General features: G+C 43.9%; 3 protein-coding genes across 6 annotated transcripts; 2 read left to right on the forward strand and 1 right to left on the reverse strand.

Annotated features, from left to right (window-relative positions):
- The first annotated feature begins 263 nt into the window (after nucleotides 1–263).
- On the forward strand, nucleotides 264–4,586 carry cnot8 (CCR4-NOT transcription complex, subunit 8). The gene is made up of 7 exons (XM_035178405.2): nucleotides 264–399; nucleotides 1,792–2,003; nucleotides 2,147–2,340; nucleotides 2,632–2,793; nucleotides 3,293–3,437; nucleotides 3,561–3,671; nucleotides 3,764–4,586. The coding sequence occupies exons 2-7, from the start codon at nucleotides 1,887–1,889 to the stop codon at nucleotides 3,890–3,892; spliced, it is 858 nt and encodes a 285-aa protein (XP_035034296.1). The 5' UTR covers nucleotides 264–399; nucleotides 1,792–1,886; the 3' UTR covers nucleotides 3,893–4,586.
- An 821-nt stretch (nucleotides 4,587–5,407) lies between these two features.
- Nucleotides 5,408–19,637, reverse strand: gemin5 (gem (nuclear organelle) associated protein 5). Of its 4 annotated transcripts, XR_004698422.2 has the most exons (29): nucleotides 19,366–19,637; nucleotides 17,509–17,663; nucleotides 16,788–16,969; nucleotides 16,155–16,324; nucleotides 15,921–16,019; nucleotides 15,650–15,782; nucleotides 14,999–15,164; nucleotides 14,673–14,885; nucleotides 14,237–14,322; nucleotides 13,508–13,590; nucleotides 12,398–12,534; nucleotides 12,058–12,131; nucleotides 11,530–11,711; nucleotides 10,797–10,936; nucleotides 10,541–10,712; nucleotides 10,264–10,446; nucleotides 10,118–10,174; nucleotides 9,885–10,010; nucleotides 9,476–9,571; nucleotides 9,204–9,341; nucleotides 8,893–9,040; nucleotides 8,625–8,744; nucleotides 8,287–8,497; nucleotides 7,831–8,097; nucleotides 7,552–7,714; nucleotides 6,636–7,146; nucleotides 5,936–6,023; nucleotides 5,761–5,855; nucleotides 5,506–5,647 (listed from the first exon to the last, which is right to left on the reverse strand). XR_004698422.2 is itself a non-coding variant. In XM_035178404.2 (28 exons), exons 1-28 carry the CDS (start codon nucleotides 19,532–19,534, stop codon nucleotides 5,483–5,485), a joined length of 4,377 nt encoding a protein of 1,458 aa, XP_035034295.2. In that variant the 5' UTR covers nucleotides 19,535–19,637; the 3' UTR covers nucleotides 5,408–5,482. The 4 variants fall into 4 exon arrangements, 3 of the variants coding, with proteins under 3 accessions (XP_035034295.2, XP_035034294.2, XP_035034293.2); XM_035178404.2 differs by lacking the exon at nucleotides 5,761–5,855 and having other exon boundaries at nucleotides 5,408–5,647; nucleotides 16,212–16,324; XM_035178403.2 differs by lacking the exon at nucleotides 5,761–5,855 and having other exon boundaries at nucleotides 5,408–5,647; nucleotides 16,173–16,324.
- Nucleotides 19,638–19,806: 169 nt separating this feature from the next.
- On the forward strand, nucleotides 19,807–23,697 carry mrpl22 (mitochondrial ribosomal protein L22). The gene is made up of 7 exons (XM_035178406.1): nucleotides 19,807–19,897; nucleotides 19,992–20,034; nucleotides 21,349–21,487; nucleotides 21,801–21,866; nucleotides 22,721–22,798; nucleotides 22,991–23,060; nucleotides 23,401–23,697. The coding sequence occupies exons 1-7, from the start codon at nucleotides 19,873–19,875 to the stop codon at nucleotides 23,607–23,609; spliced, it is 630 nt and encodes a 209-aa protein (XP_035034297.1). The 5' UTR covers nucleotides 19,807–19,872; the 3' UTR covers nucleotides 23,610–23,697.
- Nucleotides 23,698–25,675: the final 1,978 nt, after the last annotated feature.

Genomic DNA, 25,675 nt, shown 5'->3' on the forward strand with positions numbered 1-25,675 from the left:
TCCTAAATGGTGGAACGAGTTAATAATAATAATAATAATAATAATCATCATAATCACAATAATCATAATAATCATAATAATCATAATCCTTACAATTTCAATAGGGCCTCCCACTCTGTTCGGTGCTCGGGCCCTAATTAGTCAAACAACACTATATATTTGTAGAATTATTAAATTTAAAAACAACTAAAATTCCAGGCATAATTAAAGGCATATTTCACGTCGCTACTCCTCCACGACTGTAGGTGGAGTAGAGCGCGTTTTCCGTCCAATCGTGCGACCGCCACTAGACACAAAGAAGAAGCGGGAGCACACGGAGAAAGACGAAGAAGAAGAAGAAGACGGCGGCGGTTAGCAGTTAGCATTTAGCTCCGCGGGTTACGTCGAGGAAAGTCTCTGGTAAACTGGTGTTTTCATACTTTGATATTCTCCACCGTTAAACTCCGGAGTCTCTGCGGCTCCGCGAAGTTAAAACCCGGAGCTCGTCTGTTCAGTTCCCCCTCCGGTGCCGTCAGCTTCCCGGTGAACGCGAGGATTCGCACCTACGCGACCATGCTAGCTACCTCTTAGCTTTAGCTGCAGCCGCGCCAGCTGCTGGCAACTATATTTAAAACAGTGATATATTTGTATTTATTAAAAACTGTTGAAGTCGTTAAACTTCCGCAGCTTTTCACGCAGATTTAACGTTTGAAGAAACGCGCGTTAAATCCTGCGTCACACTTTGTCACCTGTTAGCTCAGCTAGCTTGATGTTACAAACAGCAGGAGGTTGGTTCCTCACGATGTCATGGTAACACGTTCACACGGGAGGAGAAGCAGGATTTCACCTGATTGTTCGGGGGCTTGACGCCAAATTCAAAACACAACAACAAGCTGCAGCCTCCGGGTTCGGTTCACACGTCTCAGCAGCATCAGATCCAGGATCTGCTAGTGTGTTGAACAGGAGCTGGAGGTGAAGTTCACTCATGTTGCTGGTTACACACGAGTCTGAGTGTGAGTGAAGCTGAAAGTGTGAATCTCTGGAAACTGAGACAACTTCCTTCTGCTGGGAAACACGTCAGAGACACAGCTTCTCTCTTCTGTGTGTTAGAACCAGGACAAGAGGCCGAACATCCTTTGTTAAACATCAGGAGTTGGTTGATTGTTAAAAACAAAGGAAGGTGTCTGAACAAAGTCAATATTAAGAGATGTATCTGGTTTTCTATGCTGTTATTTCTTAAATCATGTCATCCAACATATCTCCTGGGGCTGGAGCTGAAGTTTATTTCCTTTAAAGACACAGAGAAGGATTGAAAGATGTTTTAAAACCTTTAAAAGCTTTGTTTAGTTGCACAGTTTAAACACGTGTCAGTGGGGAAACAACACTAGTGACAGTTTTGTGTGTTCAAATGACAAACAGGCTCCTTTTCAGACTTGTTCCGTTTAAAAGACGAGAAACTTGAGCTGGAAATGTTCCTGATTTAATCTGAAAGACTTGGAACCTCCGCAAAATGAATCCAGCTCATTGTACCGTTCATTTAAACTGTCGTATTTGTGTGTCTGCAAGATTTACTTTGAAAACTTTAGGCTTTGTACTATTCCCCATACGACTGGCTGATAAATACGAATCTGTAATAATCAGGAGTCAAATCCCTGAGAGTTTAAACCTATGATTAAATATATGTAAATATCCAATAACTCTACAGTAGCTTTGTTTTTGCCGCTGTCACTGCTCCTTGATTCTCTCTCGCATCGTTCTGATGCTGTAGTTGAAATGAGATTTCACTAAAGGCGTCTGTCCTTCCTCTTTCAGAGTTGTCTTGCTCCATCACACCGTCCTCCGCGTTGTCCCCCGTCTCGAGCGCTGCAGGGTCGTTGGGGATTCAGTTCTCTTCCCGACCTGCCAACATGCCGGCCGCACTTACAGATTCCAGTCAGATAATCTGTGAAGTCTGGGCAAGCAATGTGGAGGATGAGATGAGGAAGATCCGGCAGATTATTCAAAGCTACAATTTCATCGCCATGGTAAGAATCAATCCCCCGGTCAAAAAGGAATGATCACATTTTTAATAGAAGGAACAAACATTAACGTGTAATAGATGCAGAAGGTAAAGCTGCTTAAATCACTCTGGTGTCTTTCATTGACTGATGTCTTTATCGTTCACCAGGACACGGAGTTTCCCGGAGTAGTCGTCCGACCGATCGGCGAGTTCCGCAGCACGGTGGATTACCAGTACCAGCTGCTGAGGTGTAACGTCGACCTGCTGAAGATCATCCAGCTCGGGCTCACGTTCATGAACGAGGATGGAGACTACCCCATCGGCACGACGACGTGGCAGTTCAACTTCAAGTTTAACCTCACGTAGGTGAACTCCTCCCGCTTGTCTTTCCTCCAGCACTTTGGAAAACTGAACACGTCATTTTCATCTTTTACCAAATGGCGAGAAGTTTCTGTGCTTTGTCACCTTTCATGTTGATAGCTGAAAAGTCAGAAGTGTTAAGATACACACGTTCATTTTGAATTGATTAGAATTTAGATTAGAGTATCACAGGTATCTGAACTGAAAAGCCCATAAGGTAGGAAGGCTGAAGCTGTGATCTTTATTTAAAAGCCTCGTCAGCTGATGGTTGATCTGTGATCTCGTCCTCACAGAGAAGACATGTACTCGCAGGACTCCATAGACCTGCTCCAGAACTCCGGCCTCCAGTTTAAGAAACACGAAGAAGAAGGAATCGAGACGCTCTACTTCGCCGAGCTCCTCATGACGTCTGGTCTGGTGCTGTGTGAAAACGTCAAGTGGCTTTCCTTCCACAGGTCGGTGGTTTTCATTCACGCTTTGCATTTGTAATTGTTGCTCAGTGACTCTGAATCCTGCAGTTTCTCAAATGTCTGACACATAAAACATCTCATCTTTCACTAAACTGAAAAATAACTAATACACCAGCTTCTTTTTCCCTCTAAACACAAACAAGATGTTTTAGCTTCTGTCTTCCACAGGTTCCTGTAGAGACACTTAAGTCTGTATTTGTGTTTTAATATTTACAAAGAAAATCAAATACATGGAAGAGACGTTCTGAGGAGGAATAAAAGCATAAAAACCTCCCAGTTCAGGATGTGAAGAAACAAACCTTTTAATTAAATTGCAAAGAATGAATCTCTGCAGATAAACTGGTGGTTTCTCAGCAGCTTCATCCATCGAGTCCTTTAACACTTGCTTCATCTTTGAGCCGTGTTTCCTCGTTAGTTTAAATCCACCAGTGTTTAATCCAGCCGCTCTGACCTAAATCCTCCCGCTCCGCTCTGTGTCTTCCAGCGGCTACGACTTCGGTTACCTGGTGAAGCTCCTGACAGACGCACGGCTCCCGGAGGAGGAACACGACTTCTTCCAGATCCTCAACCTGTTCTTCCCGGCAATCTACGACGTCAAGTACCTGATGAAGAGCTGCAAGAACTTAAAGGTCCAAACACCTGCATACAAACATGTTTCTTTTTTTAAACGTGTATCTCAGCTGTTCTTGTACGTAAGAAGACACCATCCATGAAGTCATATCAGGTCTTGAGACGTCTGTGTTTCTGTGCAGGGGGGGCTGCAGGAAGTGGCGGACCAGCTGGAGCTGAAGAGGATCGGGCGGCAGCATCAGGCTGGATCAGACTCTCTGCTCACCGGCATGGCGTTCTTCCGGATGAAAGAGGTGAGAGCAGCACACACACACACACATTATCCTTCATATGTTAATACCAGGTGTGAACGAGGCCCGAGTCAAACTCTTCTCTCCGCCCTCAGCTTTTCTTTGAAGACAACATCGACGACGCAAAGTATTGTGGGAGATTGTACGGCCTGGGCTCCGGCTCCACCCAGCCCCAGAACGGCCTCTCCGGCTCAGGCCAGGAGGAAACGAACAACAAGCACTGACCGAGCGCTCCGACTTCTCAAGTGGCTTCGCACTTGTTTTAAAACCCGACCAGCAGATTTCTCCCCGTGATCTCCCTCAGCACTCGACCCCCGAACAAGACAAACTCCTCCACGTTTCCTCTGGAGCGACCGGACGACGGACTCAGCAGCCGCAGTGGATCCTTCACTGGCTCACCTGTTTTTTTTTTTAAGTCACTTTTACTGAGTATAAGGCCATATATCCACCTTTTAAACATCTTCTTCATTTACAGCATTAGTGACGTCCTCCTTTACAGCATGGGACCATCTTTTATATCACACTGTGATTTCAGACTATATAAAAACAGACCATTTAGACCAAGCTTCAGAATCCTCGGTTCCAACTTTCCTCTCGTCAGCGGGACTCGTCTCTTGTTGCAGGGATTTCTTTTTTTTCTTTTTTTTTAATGAAAAGCTGGAAGGGCCTGTAAATTAAAATGTATAATTTTGATGAGAATAAAAATGTTTTAGCTCTTTTCCACTTTCAGAAAGTTTTAACAGTGTATAACTGAGCTTGGTTATGCATGTGTTTCAATGGGCAAACTACTGTTGTTCTGTAAACTCACCCACCGAACCCAGCTGTCCACCGTCAGGTTTACAGATGTTGTGGTTACTGTTGTTTTTACATTCTACATTGTTTTAAACAGTTGTATATTAAATTGTTTTGTATTTTGAATGTACATTTTTAAGTATTTGTGTTTTTAACCACAATGACGAAACAGCTCGACGGACATTTGTGGAAAAGGTTTTAATTTCCCCAAGTTCCTTCTCACCCGGAAACTTTCCCTCAACCTCAGAACAGAAACTTCAAAACTGTTGCTAGTGCGGAAACAATTATTTCCTTATTTGACAGAAAATTTATAATATGTTTATCGTATATATTCTGCAAATGAGGTGAAATATTCTCTTTACAACTTTAATCACTCTTGGGGTTTTCAAAATATAATTTAAATGTCTTCATTAACTCTGGGAAAATGGGCATTTTAACTAAAAGTTAGGCTTAAGTTTCATCGAATTCTTTAGTTGTTCCTATAACAGTTTAATTTGTGAAACAAAAGTGGCGAAATCCCACATGAGAAGCAAAACTACAGTAAAAATATTTACAGTTGAAGTAAATACTTTAGACTTCAAGACATTTGTTGGCATTTTAAAGTTAATGTCTTTATTTAAAGACGGACTTGGAAAAATGCTGAGGGGACAGAAACTTCATCTTTATGTCTAATTAGTGTTTATGATCAAACCAAACATTCTGATTTGACATAAGCCTGATTTTTCCGATAGTTTTCTCTTGAAACCTCGGATTAGAAACCGTCTGTTTCAGTTACGATCCAGTTTCTCACTTGGTTGAATATAAAATATAAACTCTACATGTTTCATTGTGGGTCCTGGGAGTTGCTGTAAATACTCATATTTGTCGTCGGGCTCAAAAGACTTGCACAGCTGTGGGTCCCGTGCTGCACATCTGGATGTGGAATCAAACCGACTCGTGATGCTCCATCGTGTGATTAAAGGTTTTTTTATTCAACAAACAACTGTACAGTGAAAGTGCTCCTGTCGGTCCAGGCGTCGAACTCAGGCGAGGAAACGGCGTGACGCTTTCAGGACGGACGGACCTGAGCCGTACTTTCGGAGCAGAACCTTGGCGTCTCCTCTCAGGGACTCGGAGACCAACGGGGAGGATTCGCTTAAGTGCAGCAGAACCAGGCAACATTCGAGAACATCTGGATGAGGGAACGTCTTCGAGAGAACACACAGGTGAGAGTCAATAACAGGGAGGCACACACAAGTCACTGAATTCAGGAAAGTGAAAACCTAAGATCGTGTGGACAGAGAGTTGATCCCTGACATACCTGTAGCACCACCTACAGGGCACCATTATAAACTTTTAGCAACAAGAACTGGTGAATTCTTCTTTTTACTACAATTCAACCACTGTCGTCTTTCCCTGAATGAAAGCAAAAAACTTTATTTCCATTTGTTTCCATCGATGATCTCATGAATGTCAGTGTTGTGTCTCAGTTTTACCTTGACAGTGTCCGGCAGATCAAACAACTCTTTCTGTAGCTCGGACATCTTGACGGACAGAGAGAGGAGCGTCTCGTGGTCGTCAGACCTGAGGGAGACAACCAGCACAGGGTCAGACGTCAGGACACTGGGACTCAAACTGGGACTCTGTTACGAAACCAAACAGTCATTTAAATAACACTTTGACATTATTGATAAGTCAAATGGACTGAGTTCAATCACAGAATGAACTTCAAGTGTCAAAGTACAGAAAATGGTTGATGTGGAAAGTTTATGCTGATGCACTTATGTGCGAGTAGCATTTAACCCGGGAGGTGGCAGGTTAACTACTTGATTTTCTTTTGTAGGTTTTAATTACAACACACATAATATGTTGTGTGTAAAATCTTAGTCTACAACGTAACTACAGCTGTCAGATAAATGTAGTGAAGGAAAAACTACAATATTCACAACTGAAATGAAGTAGAGCAGAATCGAAGTTGTTACTTTACTCTCCAGCGCTACAGGTTCAGGTTCTTTACTTTCTGGCATGTTGACCATTGTGTTAAAAGTCATGTCCCCACTCAAAGTTGAGCTGTGGTTTTTCTAAATTACACTTTTAATTCCTCTGAATGTGTAATCTTTATATATTTTGAGCTTTAAAACTAAACCTCATGAAATGAAATGCAAACAACAGATGATTCCATCATCAGGAACAGACCCTTCCGCAGCATCAGCGGATCCGTGTCCGTCTGATGACTCTGTGGGGGAGGACGTCTGTTTGTCTCCAGACTCGAGCTGCGTCCCCTGGGCTCCGCTGTGCTGCTGCACCATGGCAGCCAGCTGCTCCTGGATCAGTCTCACCGACCTCTGAGTGGCCTGACAGGCAGCGTGAGACTCAGACAGAAGAAGTGAAGCATCAAGTCCCAGGTCTTCCAGACTTCTGGTCGGCGAGTGGGCGCTCTTTCCTGACTCGGATGATTCTCTGTCCTCCACCTTGTCCTCCGACTTGTCCTCCACCTTGTCCTCCACCTTGTCTCTGGCACAGAAGTCCGTCGCTGGGAGGGAAAGTCTGCTGTGGACCTTCTTGCTGTGAGCAGAGCTGCTCCACCAGCGATCGTACAGACGGTGGTAGTGGACGAAGGCCTGAAGACTGTTGGCAGCAGCTTTGCCTTCTTCAGCCGAGAGATGAAGAGTTTTAGGACGTTTCCTGGAACAAACGGTGACGTCTTCTGATGAAAAGAGAAAGGAAAGAGAAAAACATGGTTACAGCTCCGAAAAGAGAAATGACACACATCGTATTTTAGTTTTAACTATTTATTAAATGTCCCTCTCACACTGAAATATCCAAGTGGTGTGACTAAAACAGGATGAGCTCATTTTAAATGAGCTTATTCAGTCTTAGAAATTCATTTAAAAACAGAAACTGGAACCACAGTGAGTTTGTTCATTCTCCTGGACTCGATCAAATTGATTGTGAAAGTGAATTTGATTAATTTAATAAAACCACCAGTCAACAAATCAATAAATGCGATAATTTGATCCGTTTCTGACTTATACACAAAACAAAGAGTATTTAAAGTTTCAAACTGAGAAGATTCCTGTGGCACTGATTCACAAAGGACTGAGAGACGTACTGTCGGGGAACAGGCGCCTGAGGAGCTCTGCAGAGACACAGAAGTGTCCGGCGTCCCTCAGCCAAGCCACCGCCTGCCACAGTCCTTTTATCAGCTGTTCATCATCGTCCAATAACCAGCTCAGGACAGAGTGAGTCAGATGGATGGCTGAATACTGCAGAACCTGAGGAAGAGGAGGGAGGAAGAACAAGTCAGATACTGGAAACAGCTGGAAACGTGAAGAGGACAGTTTATGTGACTGTCGTATAGAATCAGGGAAGAAGGTGGAGGACTCTGGACCTGTCTGATCGGGACGCTGGTGCTCGGCGTTGGACTCTCCAACGACTTGAGCTCCTGCAGTAGAGTTGCAGCGCTGCGACGTCCTGCTGACGCCTGAGAAACATCGAACAGCTTCTCCCACACGTCTCGCACTTGGTCCTGGAGGGTGGTGTGACCTTTGTCTGGGGACGACCACGCGTGACTGGAGCTCCAGACCTGAGGAATAAGTCCGGCGTCCTCCAGCATCACAGTCAGAAGCTCAGTGGTACTGAGATGCAGCTGGTGGACCTGCAGACGACGGAATTCACTACTCAATTCAGGAAGTTGAGGAACCTGCCTCTGACTTAATCGTTAAAATTATCAAACGTTACGATATAAACATCAGTATCTCTTTTAAATGACGTTTTAAATGCGTGAAATTCAGATGATTTTGATTTTCAAAAGAGTAAATTGACAATTTGTTTTGTTGTCACTGACCAACAGACTCTGGTGTGAGCTGAGGACTTCCTGAGCTCCGACCCAGTTCTGAGCACTCGCCAGGTCCTTAGCGCACCTCAGCGCCAGCGACTTGGCCAGAGCGACCTCCCCGGAGATCCTCGCTAGGACGGCCGCCGTCTTCAGCGAGGAGACGTCGTTCTTCCTGGCGAGGACTTTGGCTGCGTCGAAACTGGCTCCAGCAGCCAAGTAACTGAAAGGAGATGAGGCCAAACAGAAAAGGGTTAAATCATTTTTGTAAAGACATATTAGTTAATATTACATGTTGAAAGATGAGCAGATCTGAGAGAGACGATTCCCTAAGTCTTTCCTGTTCTCACCATTTAGCAGCGGAGGACAAATGTCCGTCCTTCTCCAGCACGGCAGCCCAGCCGTTGTACAGGTCCTTCAGGACGGGATCGTCTGCCGGCAGCCGGGCTTTCACCAGAGCTATGGCCTCTCTGATAAAAAACACACACAATGAGAAACACTACAGAATTTAAAACAGACAATATTCAAGTCCTTTTATTACATAATAAGCATGAACAGTGCGGAGCAGGTAAAAGAAGCAGGTGAGTAACGGTGTATTGAAAAGTGAAGGAGGTGAACCTGTAGATTTTGTGAGATCGCAGCAGGTCGATGGCCTCGTACACTTTGTTGATTGACAGCAGGTGAGACGCTGCCTTCAGGTACTGCTCCTGCAAACACAGCTGCTTGACGTAGGCCTCCACCGCCCGACGCCACGCCTCGAACCCGGCTGCAGAGGAAACGCAGCGTTTAAGTCGTTTTAGCTTAAGAGATCAAAATTTGTGAATCTTATTTTAAATTGATGTAACCTTTGATTAAATATAACAATATGTAAATTATTTATCTATCTGCGACAGTTTTAATTCAACGTATATCAGTGTAAGAGGCGTCACCCATGGGAGCGATGGACAGCAGGTGGTCGTTCAGCTCTCCTCTCTCGACGGCGAGCTGCAGCGCCCCCTCCAGGTCTCCGCTCCACAGTCGCAGGTACACCACGGAGTCGAAGTGACCCGCCTCCACGTGACCCTTCTCTGAGGAGCGACACACACACAGACACAGACACAGACACACACACACACACACACACAGTGAACGACTTCACAGACATAAACGTGTCTACAGGAGCATGTTAAGTCTATCGAGTAGTCTCAGGTTTCACACAAACCTTCAGACTGGAACATGCGGTAAAGAGCCCGTCTGTCAGAGAAGAGGCCGAAATGGATGTGCTCTCCCTCTCCTGGGACACAGCCTGCAGGGGGCGCTGGAAAACAAACTCACATATTAGTACCCTAATAACCCAAAGCTTAAACAACCCTTGAAAAAGTCTTTGAAGGAGAGATATACAAACACACACATGGCTGGATCCATGTGACCTTTTCTTATAGAGGGCATGTCAATTAGTTTATTTAATACTATTCATACGCTTTGCTTCTGGTTGATCTCTTGATTCCTGAGTGAAATGACTTTAGAAACAAATCTCATCTAAACTGAAGCCAGATCGGTCTTGTGACCCGTCTCCCTCTCTAGTATCACCAGTGTGTGAACCAGGAAACAGTTTAGAAAGTGAGTCTCACCATTGTTGTGGTGGACAGAGGCCAGAGTGATGCAGTCCTGCATCAGGTCCTCTTTAGGCCGGTGGTCCATGGATGTGCTGATGGGAAGCATGGAGCGAGGCTTCTTCTTCTTCAGCAGGTTTGTGTCTGGAAACACACAAACATGTATAGAGTCACACAGAAACACATGCACACGCACTATTTCAGAAAAACATCAGGTGAAGCTGTTTAGTAAGATGTAAAACACTCTGTACCAGTTTTGTCTTTGCTCTTCGGCACCGCAGAGGGTTTTCTTTGCATTTCAGAAGTAGCTGAAAAAAAATGTCAGAGTAATTTTGTCACTTTCCAACAATCTCACTCGTTTTCAGATGTGTCTGAAGCGTTTCTCCTCCTCCGTCACCTGGTGGAGGAACACTGCTGCTCGTGGAGCTGACTTCGTCATCTTCACCCGACTGCTCCGGCCCCGTCACAGTCTTCTCTCCTTCTGTCACCGGGCCCCCGTTCATCTCTCCGGGCCCTGGGGACTCCTTCTTCTTGGGATTGGGATTGGCCTTCTTTCCCTTCAGCTTTGACATCTTTTTCCCTGAGAGGAAAAACACGTGAGCGTTACAGTCGGGATCGACATCGACCACCACAACTCCCCAAAGTGCAAATCTCCAGTCGGGACGCATGTTCACCTTTAGGTGGCTTTGTAAACTCTTGTTTGGAAACTCTCCACTCCTGAGCGGTGAAGTCCTTCCCTCCGGTCCAGATCAAATCTGGGTCGACGGGCGACCACTCCACGCAGAGCAGGTAACCATGGTGACCCCGGTAGTTAGAGAGCCCCTCCTCCTGCAGCACATCCCACACCTGAACAGCCCAAAAAAAACAACCTTAAAACTCATCCAGACCTATATTACCGTTTTATACCCATGATGCTCGCCTGGTACGGACCTGGGCTGTGCCGTCATAGGAGGCGGTGACCAGCCGCGCCTCGTGGTGCGGACTCCAGGCCATGTCGGTGATTTTATCGGTGTGACCACACAGCCTGCGATACGGCTCCGTCAGCACCACAGGGCTCTCTGGAGGATTCTCTGCACAAAAACAAAACAAGAAATTAGACTCTACATGTTAAAAAATAACTATATTCATCCCAGAGTAATTACAACAAGTCAGAGACAGGCTGTAGTTTATAGGTTCGGGTGAATTAGTTTTCACCTAATCGGCTTTCGACAGAAAAGGAGCATGAATTCTGTTCAAACCAGTGGAAAAACCGCTGGTAGAGTTTCATTGTGAATAAAATTGCTGCAAGATCAGAAATACTTGTTTGATTATGACTAACGATGTCAGGGTCGGTTACTCCTCAACTTCTGTTATTGCAACAAAATATGACAAACTGGGATCTGGACACAAATAAAAATCATATAAAACTTGTGGCTGTTCTTTGAGAGAAATACATTTTCTATGTTATTAAGAGTGGAGCGCATCGTTTTGCTTCTAAAAAAGACCAACAACAGTCAGGTGAGATGTTTTTTGGTAGTTTTATCTAGTTGCTTGTTTGACAGCGAGGAAAATGAAGGTATTTAATCGTAAACTAAGTCTGTCAGGTTGTGGTTTCACGTATTTGGAAAGAGACGGTTCAGTTCGTTCCCTAGTTTCACTATTTCACTGTGAGGTCTCTACCTACCGATGATGGAGCGGAGGTCGTGCACGTAGACGATGGCGTTGCTGGAGCCTGAGGCCAGGAGGCAGTGCAGCTCGGGGGGAGAGCTGTGGTCGTGATGCCACTGCAGCGTGTTGATGATCTTGTGATGCTGTTGGATGCTGCACAGCAGCTTCAGACTGGGAGCCTCATACACATCGATACACCTGCAGCAGAGAGAATCACACAGGACTTCAGTTACAGGGAACAGTTTCCAGGAAAACACGGGAACATGGAAGCAAAGACGCAGAGATTGGTCGGTATTTCACAGAAACTGATTGGATTTAATGAGATGATGAGTTTTCTCAGGGATCTTTGAAATTCAAACAAAATGACTGAACAAAGTATTTATCTTTCCGAAGACACACTCAGTAAAACTTTAAGCTCACACACAATCTAATCCATTTCTCTGTAGCCTACAGACTCAGATCTGTCAGTGGACAGCTGGTTCCCCCCCGACTCCGCAGGCCGACGCTCTATTATAGGAAAGGTCGGGCCCGACCGTTCACTCACCCGTCCTCGTTGCCGATGGCAACCACTTTCCCATCTGGCTTCCAGCTGAGGTCGGTGTGTGGAGACAGCTTGTGCTGTTGGGATGCAGAGATCAACTTTACAACTTCGTACAAACATTTACATTCAGCAGCAAACGTCAGAAACAGGAGCCGCGACGTCTGCGAACTTCTAGAGTTCGTTCTTCGCCTGGACGAGTGTTTGTCAGGTTTTATCGTGGCTGATCAAAGTGGTTTCAAAAGTCTGAGCATGGACGTGAAAAACCTTAAAGTCCGAAAATAATAAGAAAGGACAAACTTAAACTTTGCTGACTGACATCATCAGCGACAGTGCCCCCCCTCACCTTGATGTTATTGGTGTTTCTGATCAGCTGATCTATGTCGGACGCTTCTCCGCTCAGCTTCAGCGGGTCGTGCTGCAGGATGACACCTTCGCCGGCGCAGCTGTAGAGGCTGTAGGTCGACTTTCCTCTGTCTGCACCTGAACATCACAAACAGAAAGAATTAGAGATCACTTCAGGATAATGTGTCAACGGGCCACTGATCACATACTTGAGATTCTGAATCAAGACAATTATCTCAAAGTGAAATCAAATTGTCCAGACTGGCAACACCCTTGTTCGATGCCTCGTCCACGCGTCTCTGGATTTCTTTTTTGTGTTGAGCAGCGTTTCCACGTCCCCATATCTCCAGAAAACTATGAAAACAGACTTTATAATAATAACGAAACCGTCTCTATTAATTGAATCACTGGCAACTTCAACCTGAAAATATTGATATTAGACTTTTTAAATCCTGCAGGATGTTTTGCATGTTTTTAGCACTGACTTTAGCTGCTTTTCTTTCTTTCTGCACATTTCTTTAAAAACTAGAGGTCTGAAGTGTCACGTGTGCACCCTCAGTTTGCAGAGGATTTAAACACAAGAACAAAAAGGACGAGTCGACAGTCTTCAGACATCCAGAGACGGAGGCAGCAGCTGGTCCTAATTTCCTCTGTACACCTATTCCAAGTCATTCCAACGTCCTCAACCAATGGGAAGCGAGCACCGGGCTGAACCGGCGCCAGCGCTGTCGGTAAACAAATTAGCATCTCCCTTTGTTCGTTCAGGAGCCATCGGCAGATTGCTGGCATGGCAACACTCGACGTTTACAGCTTCGAAGGCGTGTGACTGATGCGCTAATCAAGATGTCATCTGCCGACAGCTGGTGAGATCAGCTCTCCGTGCCTCCGCTCCCCCACGAGTGGCTGAAGGGTGTGTGGGGGGGGTGAGGAGTGAGTGTTTTCTCCGATGATTCAATTACAGAGTTGATTACAAAAGGGCGTGCTGAGATGTTTGGGATGGGTTTTTTTCCGCTGACTCGCTGCTTTTTGGCTTCGCACCGCCGGTGTTTTTGCTGGGTCAGGGCGTTCAGAGCAAACAGCAGCAGTTGCTAAGAGTTCATTAGGAACTTACCAAATGACATTGGGGGAACTGGGGGTCCCCAAGCCAATGTGTACACTGTTTTTCGGTGATAGGAGCTCGATATCTGCGGAGGCCTGGGAGGAGATGAAGCAGAACAAATGACCAGTCAGGAAACGGAGGACGTGGACGGCTGCAGGAAAATGGAACTGGTCGACCTCAAGGGATCATGAGAAGGATCAGTGGGACCCCCAACAGCTTCACTTTGGGACTTTCACCCAAAGTTTCCAAACTTAAAAGTCCAACTGAAAACTCGACACCCATCTCTTTTTGAAGTTGAAAGTCATGTGCAAGTTATTTTCCCTGTTAATGTCAAATCAGCAGTAAAATCAGTTAAATGTAAAAACTTTTAACGACCACATAAAAGATGTCTTATCATTGTCCAGCACTATAACTTAAATTTAAGTTTTAGGTGAGGCCAGAGACAAATATATCCATTTCCCACCAAATACGACCCGGTTGAAGCTGAACTGGTTCCATTCAGGATTCTCTGAACCTTGAACCTGAAGTCTGCATTTGAACCAGTTTGAGGTGGAACCAGACTGGTGAATCTCGCTGGGAGCTGGGACTTTTCGACTTGTCAGCAAATGACAAAACTGTTTTTTTAGAATAGAGTTTTTCATTCTGCTGAAAAAAGACTAAGTGTTGGACTTGGGGTTAAAAAGCTCAAATGTTGGATGAAGGTCATGTGTGGACTGATCTGACTGAATTATTGAATCTTACTTGTTTGTGTAGACTTCGTAGATTCCAACTTTACCATCATCGGTTCCAAAAGACAAGGATCCTTCTTTCTTCGGGTGCCACGCCAGCTGCAGTGGAAGAGAAGTGTCTCAGTGCATCTTATTAAACTGATTCTTTTGTGTCATCTAGGACTTTAGGAGTTAGTCACACATGATAGAGGATTGAACATGATAATAAAACGTTTTATCAGCAGCTCAGATGAAGAATTTAGTAAAAAGCTGAGATTTAAATCACAGAGAAATGTCCCGGTTTTCTTTTTCTCGCTGTTTTGAGGTTTCAGAAAACCTCCAGACACTAATATAGAGAAAACATTAATATAACTCAGTTCTAGATAAACAGTGGGTCATAAACTACAGATCAGGACGGATTGTTTCTGCAAATATCTTTTCTATGTGTTTTCTCTCTGTGTTAAACTCACCGCTGTGACCTTGGACTTGATGCCATGCCAGAAGGACCTGGTGTCGTACTGGTTCTGTGTCGTCAGCGTGTTCCACACCCGGATCATCTGGTCACCGACACCCAGCGCCAAGCACCCTGTACCCACAGGGGAGAAGGTGAGGGTGTAGACAAACCCGCCCAGGGTGGGAAGAGTCCAGCAGCAGTCCAGAGAGTCCAGGTCCCAGCATTTAATCTGGAAAAGAAAGAATTTCAGCACCAATAGTCTCTCTCGATAATATATGAATAATAAATAAATAATCTAAGAGAAAATGTCCAATATATGAGAGTCCAAAGGTTGTGACTCACGGCTCTGTCCATGGACGTGCTGATGAGCAGCTGCCTGTTGTCCTGTATGTGAAACGAGCTCATGTTGAAAACGATCCTGCTGTGGTTCTGGCCCTCGGACGACGTCCCCAGCAGAGTCCACCTCAGCTTCCCAGTCCTGGTCAGGTCCCACAGCACCAGCTCACCACTGAGGACACAAAGTGTTTTATCTACAGCACCTGAAGATCAATAACATCAGGTCTCTGTCAGGTGTTCATGTTCATTGGTCTTCTGCATGGACGCGTTAGTTCCTCTTGAAACAATATATTACTTTAATGCATGGACCAATGACAAATTCACATCTTAATCTACAGATAATACTCTTCAGAAATAGATGTAAAAAAAACAATAACTGGTGGACTTGTTAAATTTATTGTCTTCGCTACTCCTCAGGAATAATCTCTGATGGATCCTGTTTGAAAAAGCATCAGCATGAAAGTCTCTAGAGTCAAATCCATATCATACTGACAATATCTGCTATTGTGGCATAAAAATGATGTAAAAACTAGTATTTGTTTCATAATATTATAAAAAATGGAGTTATTAATACAAAATCACACACCAGACCTTTTCCAGACTGTTTTCAACCTTTGCAGAGCGCTGCTGGTGTCACGTTTCATCTGACGTACGCACCTGAAGCAGCTGGACACCAGTTGTGTCGCTCGTCCCTTCGGCCAGTGGACATTTAGCCAGAGTCTCTCTTTGACCCCGGGGTCGACTGCTGAGCCTCTTTTCTTCAGATATGGCATCTTCAGAGTCATCACAGCTGCCAGTGGAGGAAGGGGAGAGGATTAGAAGAGAACATCAAGTTCCATCTTTCTCAAAAGGACATGAGCAGAGTGCTTTTCGCTCCCTGTGAGTTTGAGGAGATCTTTAAACTATGTATTTAGACCAGGACTCTCACCTTTGCTCTTCACTGTGCTCCAGATCTTCACTGTCTGGTCTTTGCTCCCAGAGGCGAGATAGCAGCCTTTCTCCAGCCCCGCAGACTCGCCATTTGTTGCTGTTGGATAAAAGAAAAGTCCATTTATAATATAAACCACCTGTATTTTATCCCATCGACTCATTTGTGCAAAAATACCACACACAGGAGGAAGAAACCCTAAACCAATGTGGGGCTGGTGCTGTTACAACTGACCCTGCCCCGCTCCAGTACCTTCACTGTCCTCAGGTCTGCTATAGAGGGCGTCCTCACCAGGAAGTGGCGACCATGCCAATGAGTGGATCTCATCGTCGTGTCCCCGCAGACGCTGCATCACAAGGCCTTTCTTACTCACATCAATCAGTACGATCATTCCGTCCTTGTACCTTCAACAGAACAATGCAGCGTTATTAAAAACCACTGATATTTATCGGTTTCTTTCATTTTGCTGATAGAGGTTGTTGCCACGGTCGTGAAAGCAGAAGAGATGAAGTGAAGAGTCAAACAGTAGAAACAGGATTTCTGCATTAAAGAGCTTGAGCCATTTATCAGTTGGCCCATAAAAATCTGCTGATATGGACCTTTCTAACAGACCCAGCAGCAGATTTGAATAGTGCAAGTATCTTAATCTTTTCAGAGATGAATAAGCATTGTCTCTGTTTAGCGACTTCTAGTCTTTTTGCCATAAAACTATATTTATAGGACGCAACACTTTTGAATTCTTATCTTTGTTAAACTGTCATCTATATTATTTCTATTCAGATCGGAGTTTCTGGGCTTTGTTTAGAATTAAACCGTTTTAAGACTGAAGTGTCGTCTGTACGCTGACGTCCTCTGTAGTCGTCTTACCCGACAGCCACGGTGTTCCAGCTGTGAGGGGAGCAGGTGATGCAGAAGATGGTCCTGGGCTCAGGAAACAGGCTGACAGTGTCTCCGGTGTGGAACCAGTAACAGACCACCACGCCCTTCTCGTCCCCCGACACCACCAGGTTCTTATCCAACGGGGACCAGTGCAACGCTGAGATAGGACTCTGTGTGTGGAGACAAAACACTGCTGAGTGACGCTGTGTTGATTCTGTACGTCTAAAGAATGTATTAGCCTGGATTTTCATCATTTTTCTGGCTTAAACACACATTATCAGAATCTTAAATATTGTTATCAGTATTTACTTTACTTTAAGCAAAAGAGGACATGATAAAGCAGGAAGGAGGGAAGAGAATATACCTGGAGGAATAATTTAAAGCAAATAACTGAAAGTAAACAAGCAATGTCCTGTCTAACTTTAACAACGGACACAGTCACTGAATCTCTGCAGAGAAGTGGGCTGGACGCCAGCTACAGAAATCTGTTGTGCTGTTTATTCTCCTGCAGAGTAAAAATCGTCCTCGACATCCTGTTGAACTCGGACGGTTTCACCTTTTCTCCAGATTTGGGTCATTGGTCCAACATCTCCATGACGGCACAGACAAGTGGAACCAAAGTGTGGGACAGTGTCTGATCAGAGTGTTTAGCAGACTGCTGCCTGCAGGGGGCACCAGCAGGTTTCTCTGGCGGTGAGTGGACACCCACCTGATGAGCTTCATGTTCCTTCAGAAGACTCTTGCTGCTGGAGTCCCAGTAACGGATTCTGCCGTCATTTGAGGAGCTGACGCAGAGATGATTCTGTCCTGGGTGCTGACAGAAGGAGAAGCCCGACACCAGGTCCCTGTGGCCGACGAGCTCACCTGAAGAAACACCAGAGGTTTAGATATTAGTGTCGTCATCACAACGTAAAGAGGAGAAAAGCTCCCTGACGATCTGAACCTGAGGGACAGACACTGATGTCCCTGCAGAATCGTGACGGTAGATTTTAATATTCACACGGCAAAAACAAAAAAACTACTTGCTATAGATTTTTTCCACCGATAATTTGACTATCTGAGAGGATTATTGCTCAGCATGTTTAAAAAGTCTTATGGAGTCTTTCTACATCTAATAAATAATCCAGACCATCTAAATTGGGTTATTTGGATCTGATCTTAGATTTTCACCCTCCACTCTACCGGAACCTGTATTGTATACTGTAGTGTTATATTGTGTAGTATTGTGTTATATTGTAGTATTATTGTGTAGACTCACCCTCCACTCTACAGGAAGCTGTATTGTGATGTATTATGGAGTATTGTGTAGTATTCTTGCGTACTCACCCTCCACTCTACAGGAAGCTGTATTGTATACTGTAGTGTTGTAATATGTAGTATTGTGTACTCACCCTCCACTCTGCATGAAGCTGTATTGTATACTGTAGTGTTGTAATATGTAGTATTGTGTACTCACCCTCCAATTTACATGAAGCTGTATTGTGTAGTATTGTTGTGTACTCACCCTCCACTCTACAGGAAGCTGTATTGTATACTGTAGTGTTGTAATATGTAGTATTGTGTACTCACCCTCCAATTTACATGAAGCTGTATTGTGTAGTATTGTTGTGTACTCACCCTCCACTCTATAGGAACCTGTATTGTACTATATTGTGTAGTAGTATTGTGCACTCACCCTTCACTCTACAGGAAGCTGCATTGTGTTGTAATATGTCGTATTGTGCAGTATTATTGTGTACTCACCCTCCACTGTACATGAAGCTGCATTGTGTTGTAATGTCGTATTGTGTAGTTTTGTGCAGTATTATTGTGTACTCACCCTCCACTCGACAGGAAGCTGTATTATGTGGTATTATTGTGTACTCACCTTCCACTCTACATGAAGCTGTGTTGTAATATGTAGTATTGTGTAGTATGATGGTGTACTCACCCTCCACTCTACAGGAAGCTGTAGTATGTAGTATGGTCTATTAGTATTGTGGAGTATTTTGTCTACATCACTCACCCTCCACTCTACATGAAGCTGTATTATGTAGTATTGTGGAGTATTATGGTGTACTCACCCTCCAGTCTGCTGTATTATGTAGTACTGTGGAGTATTTTTTTCTACGTCACTCACCCTCCAGTCTGCTGTATTATGTAGTATTGTGGAGTATTTTTTCTACGTCACTCACCCTCCAGTCTGCTGTATTATGTAGTACTGTGGAGTATTTTTTCCTACGTCACTCACCCTCCAGTCTGCTGTATTATGTAGTACTGTGGAGTATTTGTTCCTACGTCACTCACCCTCCAGTCTGCTGTATTATGTAGTACTGTGGAGTATTTTTTTCTACGTCACTCACCCTCCAGTCTGCTGTATTATGTAGTACTGTGGAGTATTTTTTTCTACGTCACTCACCCTCCAGTCTGCTGTATTATGTAGTACTGTGGAGTATTTTTTTCTACGTCACTCACCCTCCAGTCTGCTGTATTATGTAGTACTGTGGAGTATTTGTTCCTACGTCACTCACCCTCCAGTCTGCTGTATTATGTAGTACTGTGGAGTATTTGTTCCTACGTCACTCACCCTCCAGTCTGCAGGAAGCTGCGGACACATCGATCAGATAAACGATGTTTTTTGCTCCGACTCCCATCAAACCATTGCTGTTCACGTCACTGCTGCGCGAGCAGTACCAGTTCGGTGAGGCCGGAAGTGACCGTTGGTACATGGCGCCTCCGACACGTGCAGCTTCCATCTAACTCTTTCTCCGACAAACCCTGAAAAACCAAATCCCAACTTCTCACATGTTAGAAGATGCAGCATCGACTGCCGTACGGTAGACGTGCTGTCGTAAATGTCGCACGGTGCTACGGAAGCTTAGTTGGGTCAAAGCAGACCGAGTTTGCCTTTTTTTTTAATATTTAAACTGTGTGTAACTGACATTTTATTGAATAACTGTTATAAATAACATAATTTATTAATATAATACGTCACATACGTAGTGAAAACGTAATATACCGAAACACATGTCGCGGTTCACCCTGTAGCACTACTGACGTAAAGCGAACGCGACAGCGTCGTAAAAGATCCAACATGGCGACTGCAATGACAGGACGTGGTGAGAGAACCGGAGCTGAACTCTAACTAATGTTCCTTTACACAGTGATTTCGTCTGTTAATGGTGTTTTAATGTGAACTCGTGTGTTTCCCAGGTTTCTGTTTCGTTAGGAGTTTCTCCGGAGTGCTCCACTCGAGGTAAGAGCATTGACTTCAGCTTCTCGTCTGCAGCTCCCTGAGCAGAAGGACAAATCAGACACACATCTTTGTTTATATGAGTTCACATGTTTTACAGGAGTGTGAACAATGACCGTGTAACATTCTGACATGTGCCCGAAGTGGACGAGTCTAAATGACACGTTAGCTCGAATGCTACGAAGCTATCGACTGTTTTTAATCGTTCACATGAACGACGCTGAAGTTAGTGTTTGATTGGACAGTGAAGGGGGGGAAGTGAGGTTCGTATTGGTCCTGTTCTAAAACCACTAGATATAGACTGGTCCCATGTGGACTGGATTATTCAAGAAGAACCAGGAACTCTTTAAAACACAAGACTTATATCTGTATAATGATATCAGTCATGATTTAATACTTCACTGCTACACAAGTCAGTTGTTTGGAATTTGCCTCAACAATCACAGCATAACACAACAAGGATAGAAACATATCACATAACCCCCTCCTCATTAAAACACATGTCAGGTGCTTTAAAATACACTAAAATTCAGAGGTAGTTATTGCTTTGTGTTTGTAAAGTGCTGATGCTGGACTGAGGAGCCATTTAGTGATTTAATGGTTTTATTTTACTGATGCGGAAACAGGAAGTCTGAGTTTTGATGTCCCTCAGTCTTTTCCCATAGGGCAGCTTTATTAAGATCAGCAGGGTGCTTCGAGTCCTGTACTATTATGGATGTGTTTACTTTTGTTTACTCATATCATTATAACCTGTGTTCTATTTACGTTGAAGAATTCAGTTTGTAAACCCAAAACTGTCCCCACAGAGTTTGGTGGAATGAGTTTTCAGTATGGTGTGGAAATAAGGGTCGGGTCACATTATGCAATACAACTTTATTAATCATGAAGACAATTTGGTTCAGGGAAAGTAGAAGAAGAAAGAACTAAGATACAGATAAACACTGGGAAACACACACAAAAACAATAACACAACAAAAGAGTTGTTCAGTTGCATTGAGCTAAAAGTGCAGTTTCTGTAAAAATAATAAATCAATCACAATCACTAACAATGTCAGGAGCACGACACACAGTCAGAAGTCTATATAAAATCCTCCTTGATAAACTATTTTTATGGTATACACAGGTATGCGTATACTTTTATAAATATAGTACACTTATAGTACAAATATAGTACATCACTAGTAGAGATTGGTTGTGTTTGATTGTATCTGCTCTTTTGATTTATGACTGTTGCTCAGTAATTCATTTCATTGTCGATGTGTGGTTCATACGTGCAGTTCCACCCTTTGTTTGATTCCCTCCTCTCTGTCTTTACAGCCTTCAGGCTCTGGGTGGCAGCAGTCCCCAGCAGCTCTCATGTCTCCACACCAGCGCTTCACTGGAATCCAAACACTGGGAGAAGAGGAACCTGAAGCTTTATGCACCTCAGCTGCCAGAGGAGCCTCGACGACCGGCAGTGAGTCTTTCTTCTCTCTGATCATTTAAGAGAGAGAGAGAGAGAGAGAGAGAGAGAGAGAGAGAGGGAGAGAGAGAGAGAGAGAGAGAGAGAGAGAGAGAGAGAGAGAGAGAGAGAGAGAGAGAGAGAGAGAGAGAGAGAGAGAGAGAGAGAGAGAGAGAGAGAGAGAGAGTTTAACTGGATTGCTAACCACAATGTTGTAGATGTATATGTTATAAAGTTTATAAACTGAAAGATCCTTTTGCGTGTTGCAGTGTAAAAGTTGTTTTTTTTACTCAAACATCTGACCACTTAGCTTTTTTCTTCTCGACAGGAGATCCACCACAGTCGGAGGCAGATCAAGTACAGCAAAGACAAGATGTGGTACCTGGCGAGAATGGTAAGGAAATATCAATGTCCCTATCGCCATAGAACATCTTAATCAGTAAAAGTGTTATGAAAGTGTCCTTTATGTAAAAGTTTCTTTTAAATATGTCTGTTTGGATGTAAAATACCCTTTTATATCACTTTCTGCACACGTAAGCAAAGACAAATTTCGGCCTTGACAAAGGTAGACAATTAAGTATTTTCTATACTATTCAAATCCTTCAGCAGCATCACAGTGAAAAGCTTTGACCTGTCTCACAGTAGTGTAACCTACTTAGTGAGTTGTATGGTGCCGTCCCTCTCTGTGAAATGTTGCTGCTGTTTCTTTTCATGCTGAACATTCAGACATTCTGAAGAAAGCAGCAGTGGTGATAAAACTAACTATAATATCCGTTTGCTTGCGTTGGATATTTAAACAGATGGTCAACAGATCAAAATGTCATTTGAGGGAAACTCCGGTCATGGGCCTGAGTACAAATGATATGAATATCCAGGACTCCAGGAATATGACGTTATCTATTTAATTAACCTGGAAAACAAGTCCAGCTTATGTTTGTCATGATTGACTGGTAATTTGTGCATTTTAATACTGATCATTTTATATTTTACATTATCAAGAGACTTTGCTGTCATTATTGTACAAACCCATACAAGCCATTAATGTGTGTATACTTTCAATCTCATCCGTTGTATTCAGTTTTGTCTTCCTGTGTTGTTTACGTGCCCCCTGTGGTCGGCCTTGATGTCAGCCTGGTGATGCAGACAAATATCCAGCTCCTCAGACATTGCAGCCCCCCCGCTGTCCAAACAGCTGTGCAACAAAGGTTCACTTGGTTGTGTCATCTCATGGTTTGCTCCCTTTCACAGATTCAAGGGATGAGCATCGATGAGGCCATCTCCCAGCTGGCGTTCAACGACAAGAAGGGAGCGAAAATCATGAAAGAGGTTCGAAGCTGCATGTGAATCACTCGTAACTTTCAGGAACATGGAATAAGAAAAATACCTGTAAGATTAAACCTTTTAGTTTTTGTTTTATTAACTGATTTATTCAGGTATTGTTTTTATTTCATCCTCCATCTCATCTTTGCACCGTGTATGAATACATGAATGTAACAGCTCTTTGTTTGTTTGCCTAAGATCCTTCTTGAGGCGCAGGAGATGGCTGTCAATCATCACAACGTAGAGTACAGGTCCAACCTGTATGTAGGTGAGTGTCTGTAGCAGTGATTCACAAAAACCAACCTAATCTCATATTTGTCACCACACGCTGTCAGTCTATGAGTCAGAAGATTATAAATATATATTTATCTTTTAAAGCAGTAGATTTCTCCTGGGTTCAGATCCTGTGCAGAGTCATTTAAGCAAAGTGGCAACTGTAATTATAGATAAGCCCAGAGTCGCCACCATCTTTATTATTTCTGACCCGTTTTCTTTCTAAGGCGCCTCTGTGAATTAAATCTGTTACATCGTCCCTTATCTGCGTCTTTCTGTTTATCTTGTTCACGTTCTTCATTAACCACCGTCCCCTCCTGTCCCCCGTCCTGCAGCTGAGTCCTTCTCGAGCAAAGGCAGGTACCTGAAGCGGATCCGGTACCACGGCCGCGGCATGTTCGGCATCATGGAAAAAGTTTACTGCCACTACTTCGTCAAGCTGGTGGAGGGGTCGCCGCCAAAAATAGAGGAGAAGACGAGCTTTGACCAGGCTAAAGAGTACGTCCAGAGCCTCAAGAACAGAACCATCATCCACAGTCTGTAGATCATGTGACAGGTCACGTGTTCCCTTGACTGTATCTATCTGTGTGTGTGAGAGAAAGAGACATTTGTAAATAAAATGTATAATGAGACCCTCCAGCGTTTGTGTGTATTTGTCAGCAGGATAAGGCAAAATCTACAAATCAGATTTCCACGAAACTTGGTGGAAGGATGGGACATGGTTCAAAGAACTCATTAAAAAGGTTTTCTGAATTTTAGGTCAATTTCTGTAGAATTGTGAGGACGTTGGACATTTTCAGTTTTCCTAGGGAATAAATTCTTGATTTTAAAAAATTAGTTAGATTTGTGTGTGTGTGCAGTTTGGTGCAGCTTGATTGAATGTAAGGGACGTTTGGGCCTCGAGGAAGTTCTGAGATCTACTGAGTAACATTCAAGTTTTCTGTTATAACCATGGATTATAAACTGTACTGGATTATTTAATTCCACATTTGAATTAAAGGGGGCTGTTGGGCCTGGGTGGAGTTTACAAAATAAAGACAAATGGAAGAGCACATGCCCCCCCCCACTGAGCTCCAGGGGAAACTGTTTGGTTGTGTCACTCTGTCGCCGCTTCGCTGTGACGGGTTTGGTCTTTGTGTTAGTGTGACAGCAGTCACCACAACTCCTCCCCCTGGAGTCCAAACCTGTCCACTCCACTGTTCCTCGTCCCCTCCGCTCCGCCGCAGCTCTGAGAGGAACCAGCCTGCGAGAATAAAATACTGGAAACAATAAGATGGGAGTGACTGGTTTCACTGGGAAGCTTCAGTGTGGTGGAAACAAGAAGAAGTTGATGAAACAACAAAATACTGGAAGTAAAATTAAAGATACAAGAATAAGTTTGTTCATGTTTAACTACATTTCCTATTATTTTTGAGAGTTTGTCTCCATCAGAGGACGCAGCAATTTAATTATGTTTGCTCCAGGTCTTTTATGTCTTCGTCTATATTTTTATTTGCTTTGCCTTTTGAATTTCTCATTATTAGTATCTGTTTTCCTCTTAATAAATTGAATTTATAGGAAAATGAAGAAAACTGATTTGTATTTAAAAGGTCAGATGTTCTCATTGTTGTTGAGGCCCAGAGCTTTTGGTCTCGACAGTTTCTATTTGGCCTTTTGCTTCCTCCTCCTGACGTGAGCGCTCCGGCTCGTGTATCCGCCCGTCACCACGTCCCTCGTCCCCTCGTCAGCTCTGAGCCGCTTTTGAGTTAATTTCCTAATAAAATACCATCTGCTGGCCCCAATTTCAGCAAACAAGTGCCCTCAATCTCAGGTCGGAGGCCGACTGGGTCCCACAGCACAAAGCAGCGCCGACTTCTGAAAAGAGCAAAAGGCTTCTTCATCTCCTGTTTTTTTTATTTCCTTCCACTCCGTCTCTTCTTTCCCTGAGCACTGAAAACATTTAACACTCGGTAGCACACACACACAACTGTTGTCACGTCTCCCACCAGTAAGTCGACAGTGTGCAGACGCCTGCCTTCAGGCCGGCAGCTGGACGGACGCACAGACACACTGAGATTGAAGTGGAAGTTGTTTGGCAAAGCTTCGGCCAATAAACCTGAGAGGGTCCATGTGAGCTCTGTCAGATAAGAGCAAGTTTCCATATTGCGACGTGGCAATAAGGCTAATCAAAGGACCTTAGTGTGTCTGCATGTGTGAGAACATGTGCATCAGCTCCTAAACTTAATATGTAACTTCTCATAAAGACAGTGAAGGGGGGGGTGGAGATGTGGTGGCGAGGTCCTGTCGACCCAAAAGCCTGTTTTTATATCAACAAATAACAAATTGAAACCAAAATGATCAGAGACATGAAGACATCAGTCCGTTGTTCGTCCTGGTAATGCAACATGTCCGACTTATCCACAATGTCCCTCACTCACATTTGATTTTCATAATGTCATGGTTTTGTCTTCGGTCTGTTTATTTTCCACCTCTTTATGAAGTGTTTTCAGTTTGATTATCACCTCCTTGTGTTTCATGTCTGTCCCCGTGTTTGTGTTTGTATACGACTTGTTCCTGTGTCTCATGTTTTCCCACTCCCCGTGTTCTGTTTCCTGTTTTATTTTGTAGTTT

The sequence above is a fragment of the Hippoglossus stenolepis genome, chromosome 15, assembly GCF_022539355.2.
Source record: "Hippoglossus stenolepis isolate QCI-W04-F060 chromosome 15, HSTE1.2, whole genome shotgun sequence".
NCBI lineage: Eukaryota > Metazoa > Chordata > Actinopteri > Pleuronectiformes > Pleuronectidae > Hippoglossus > Hippoglossus stenolepis.

Bases quoted from the DNA above. Each gene is read 5' to 3' on its own strand.
- cnot8 (XM_035178405.2), top strand. From the start codon at position 1,887: ATGCCGGCCGCACTTACAGATTCCAGTCAGATAATCTGTGAAGTCTGG. The intron at 2,341-2,631 runs GTAGGTGAACTC...TCGTCCTCACAG, and splicing joins AACTTCAAGTTTAACCTCAC to AGAAGACATGTACTCGCAGG. The intron at 2,794-3,292 runs GTCGGTGGTTTT...TGTGTCTTCCAG, and splicing joins AAGTGGCTTTCCTTCCACAG to CGGCTACGACTTCGGTTACC.
- mrpl22 (XM_035178406.1), top strand. From the start codon at position 19,873: ATGGCGACTGCAATGACAGGACGTG. The intron at 19,898-19,991 runs GTGAGAGAACCG...TGTGTTTCCCAG, and splicing joins GACTGCAATGACAGGACGTG to GTTTCTGTTTCGTTAGGAGT. The intron at 23,061-23,400 runs GTGAGTGTCTGT...CCCGTCCTGCAG, and splicing joins CAGGTCCAACCTGTATGTAG to CTGAGTCCTTCTCGAGCAAA.
- gemin5 (XM_035178402.2), bottom strand. From the start codon at position 19,534: ATGGAAGCTGCACGTGTCGGAGGCGCCATGTACCAACGGTCACTTCCG. The intron at 13,591-14,236 runs GTAAGATTCAAT...ATCTCCTCCCAG, and splicing joins TACGAAGTCTACACAAACAA to GCCTCCGCAGATATCGAGCT. The intron at 8,098-8,286 runs GTCAGTGACAAC...CGTCGTCTGCAG, and splicing joins GCTCACACCAGAGTCTGTTG to GTCCACCAGCTGCATCTCAG.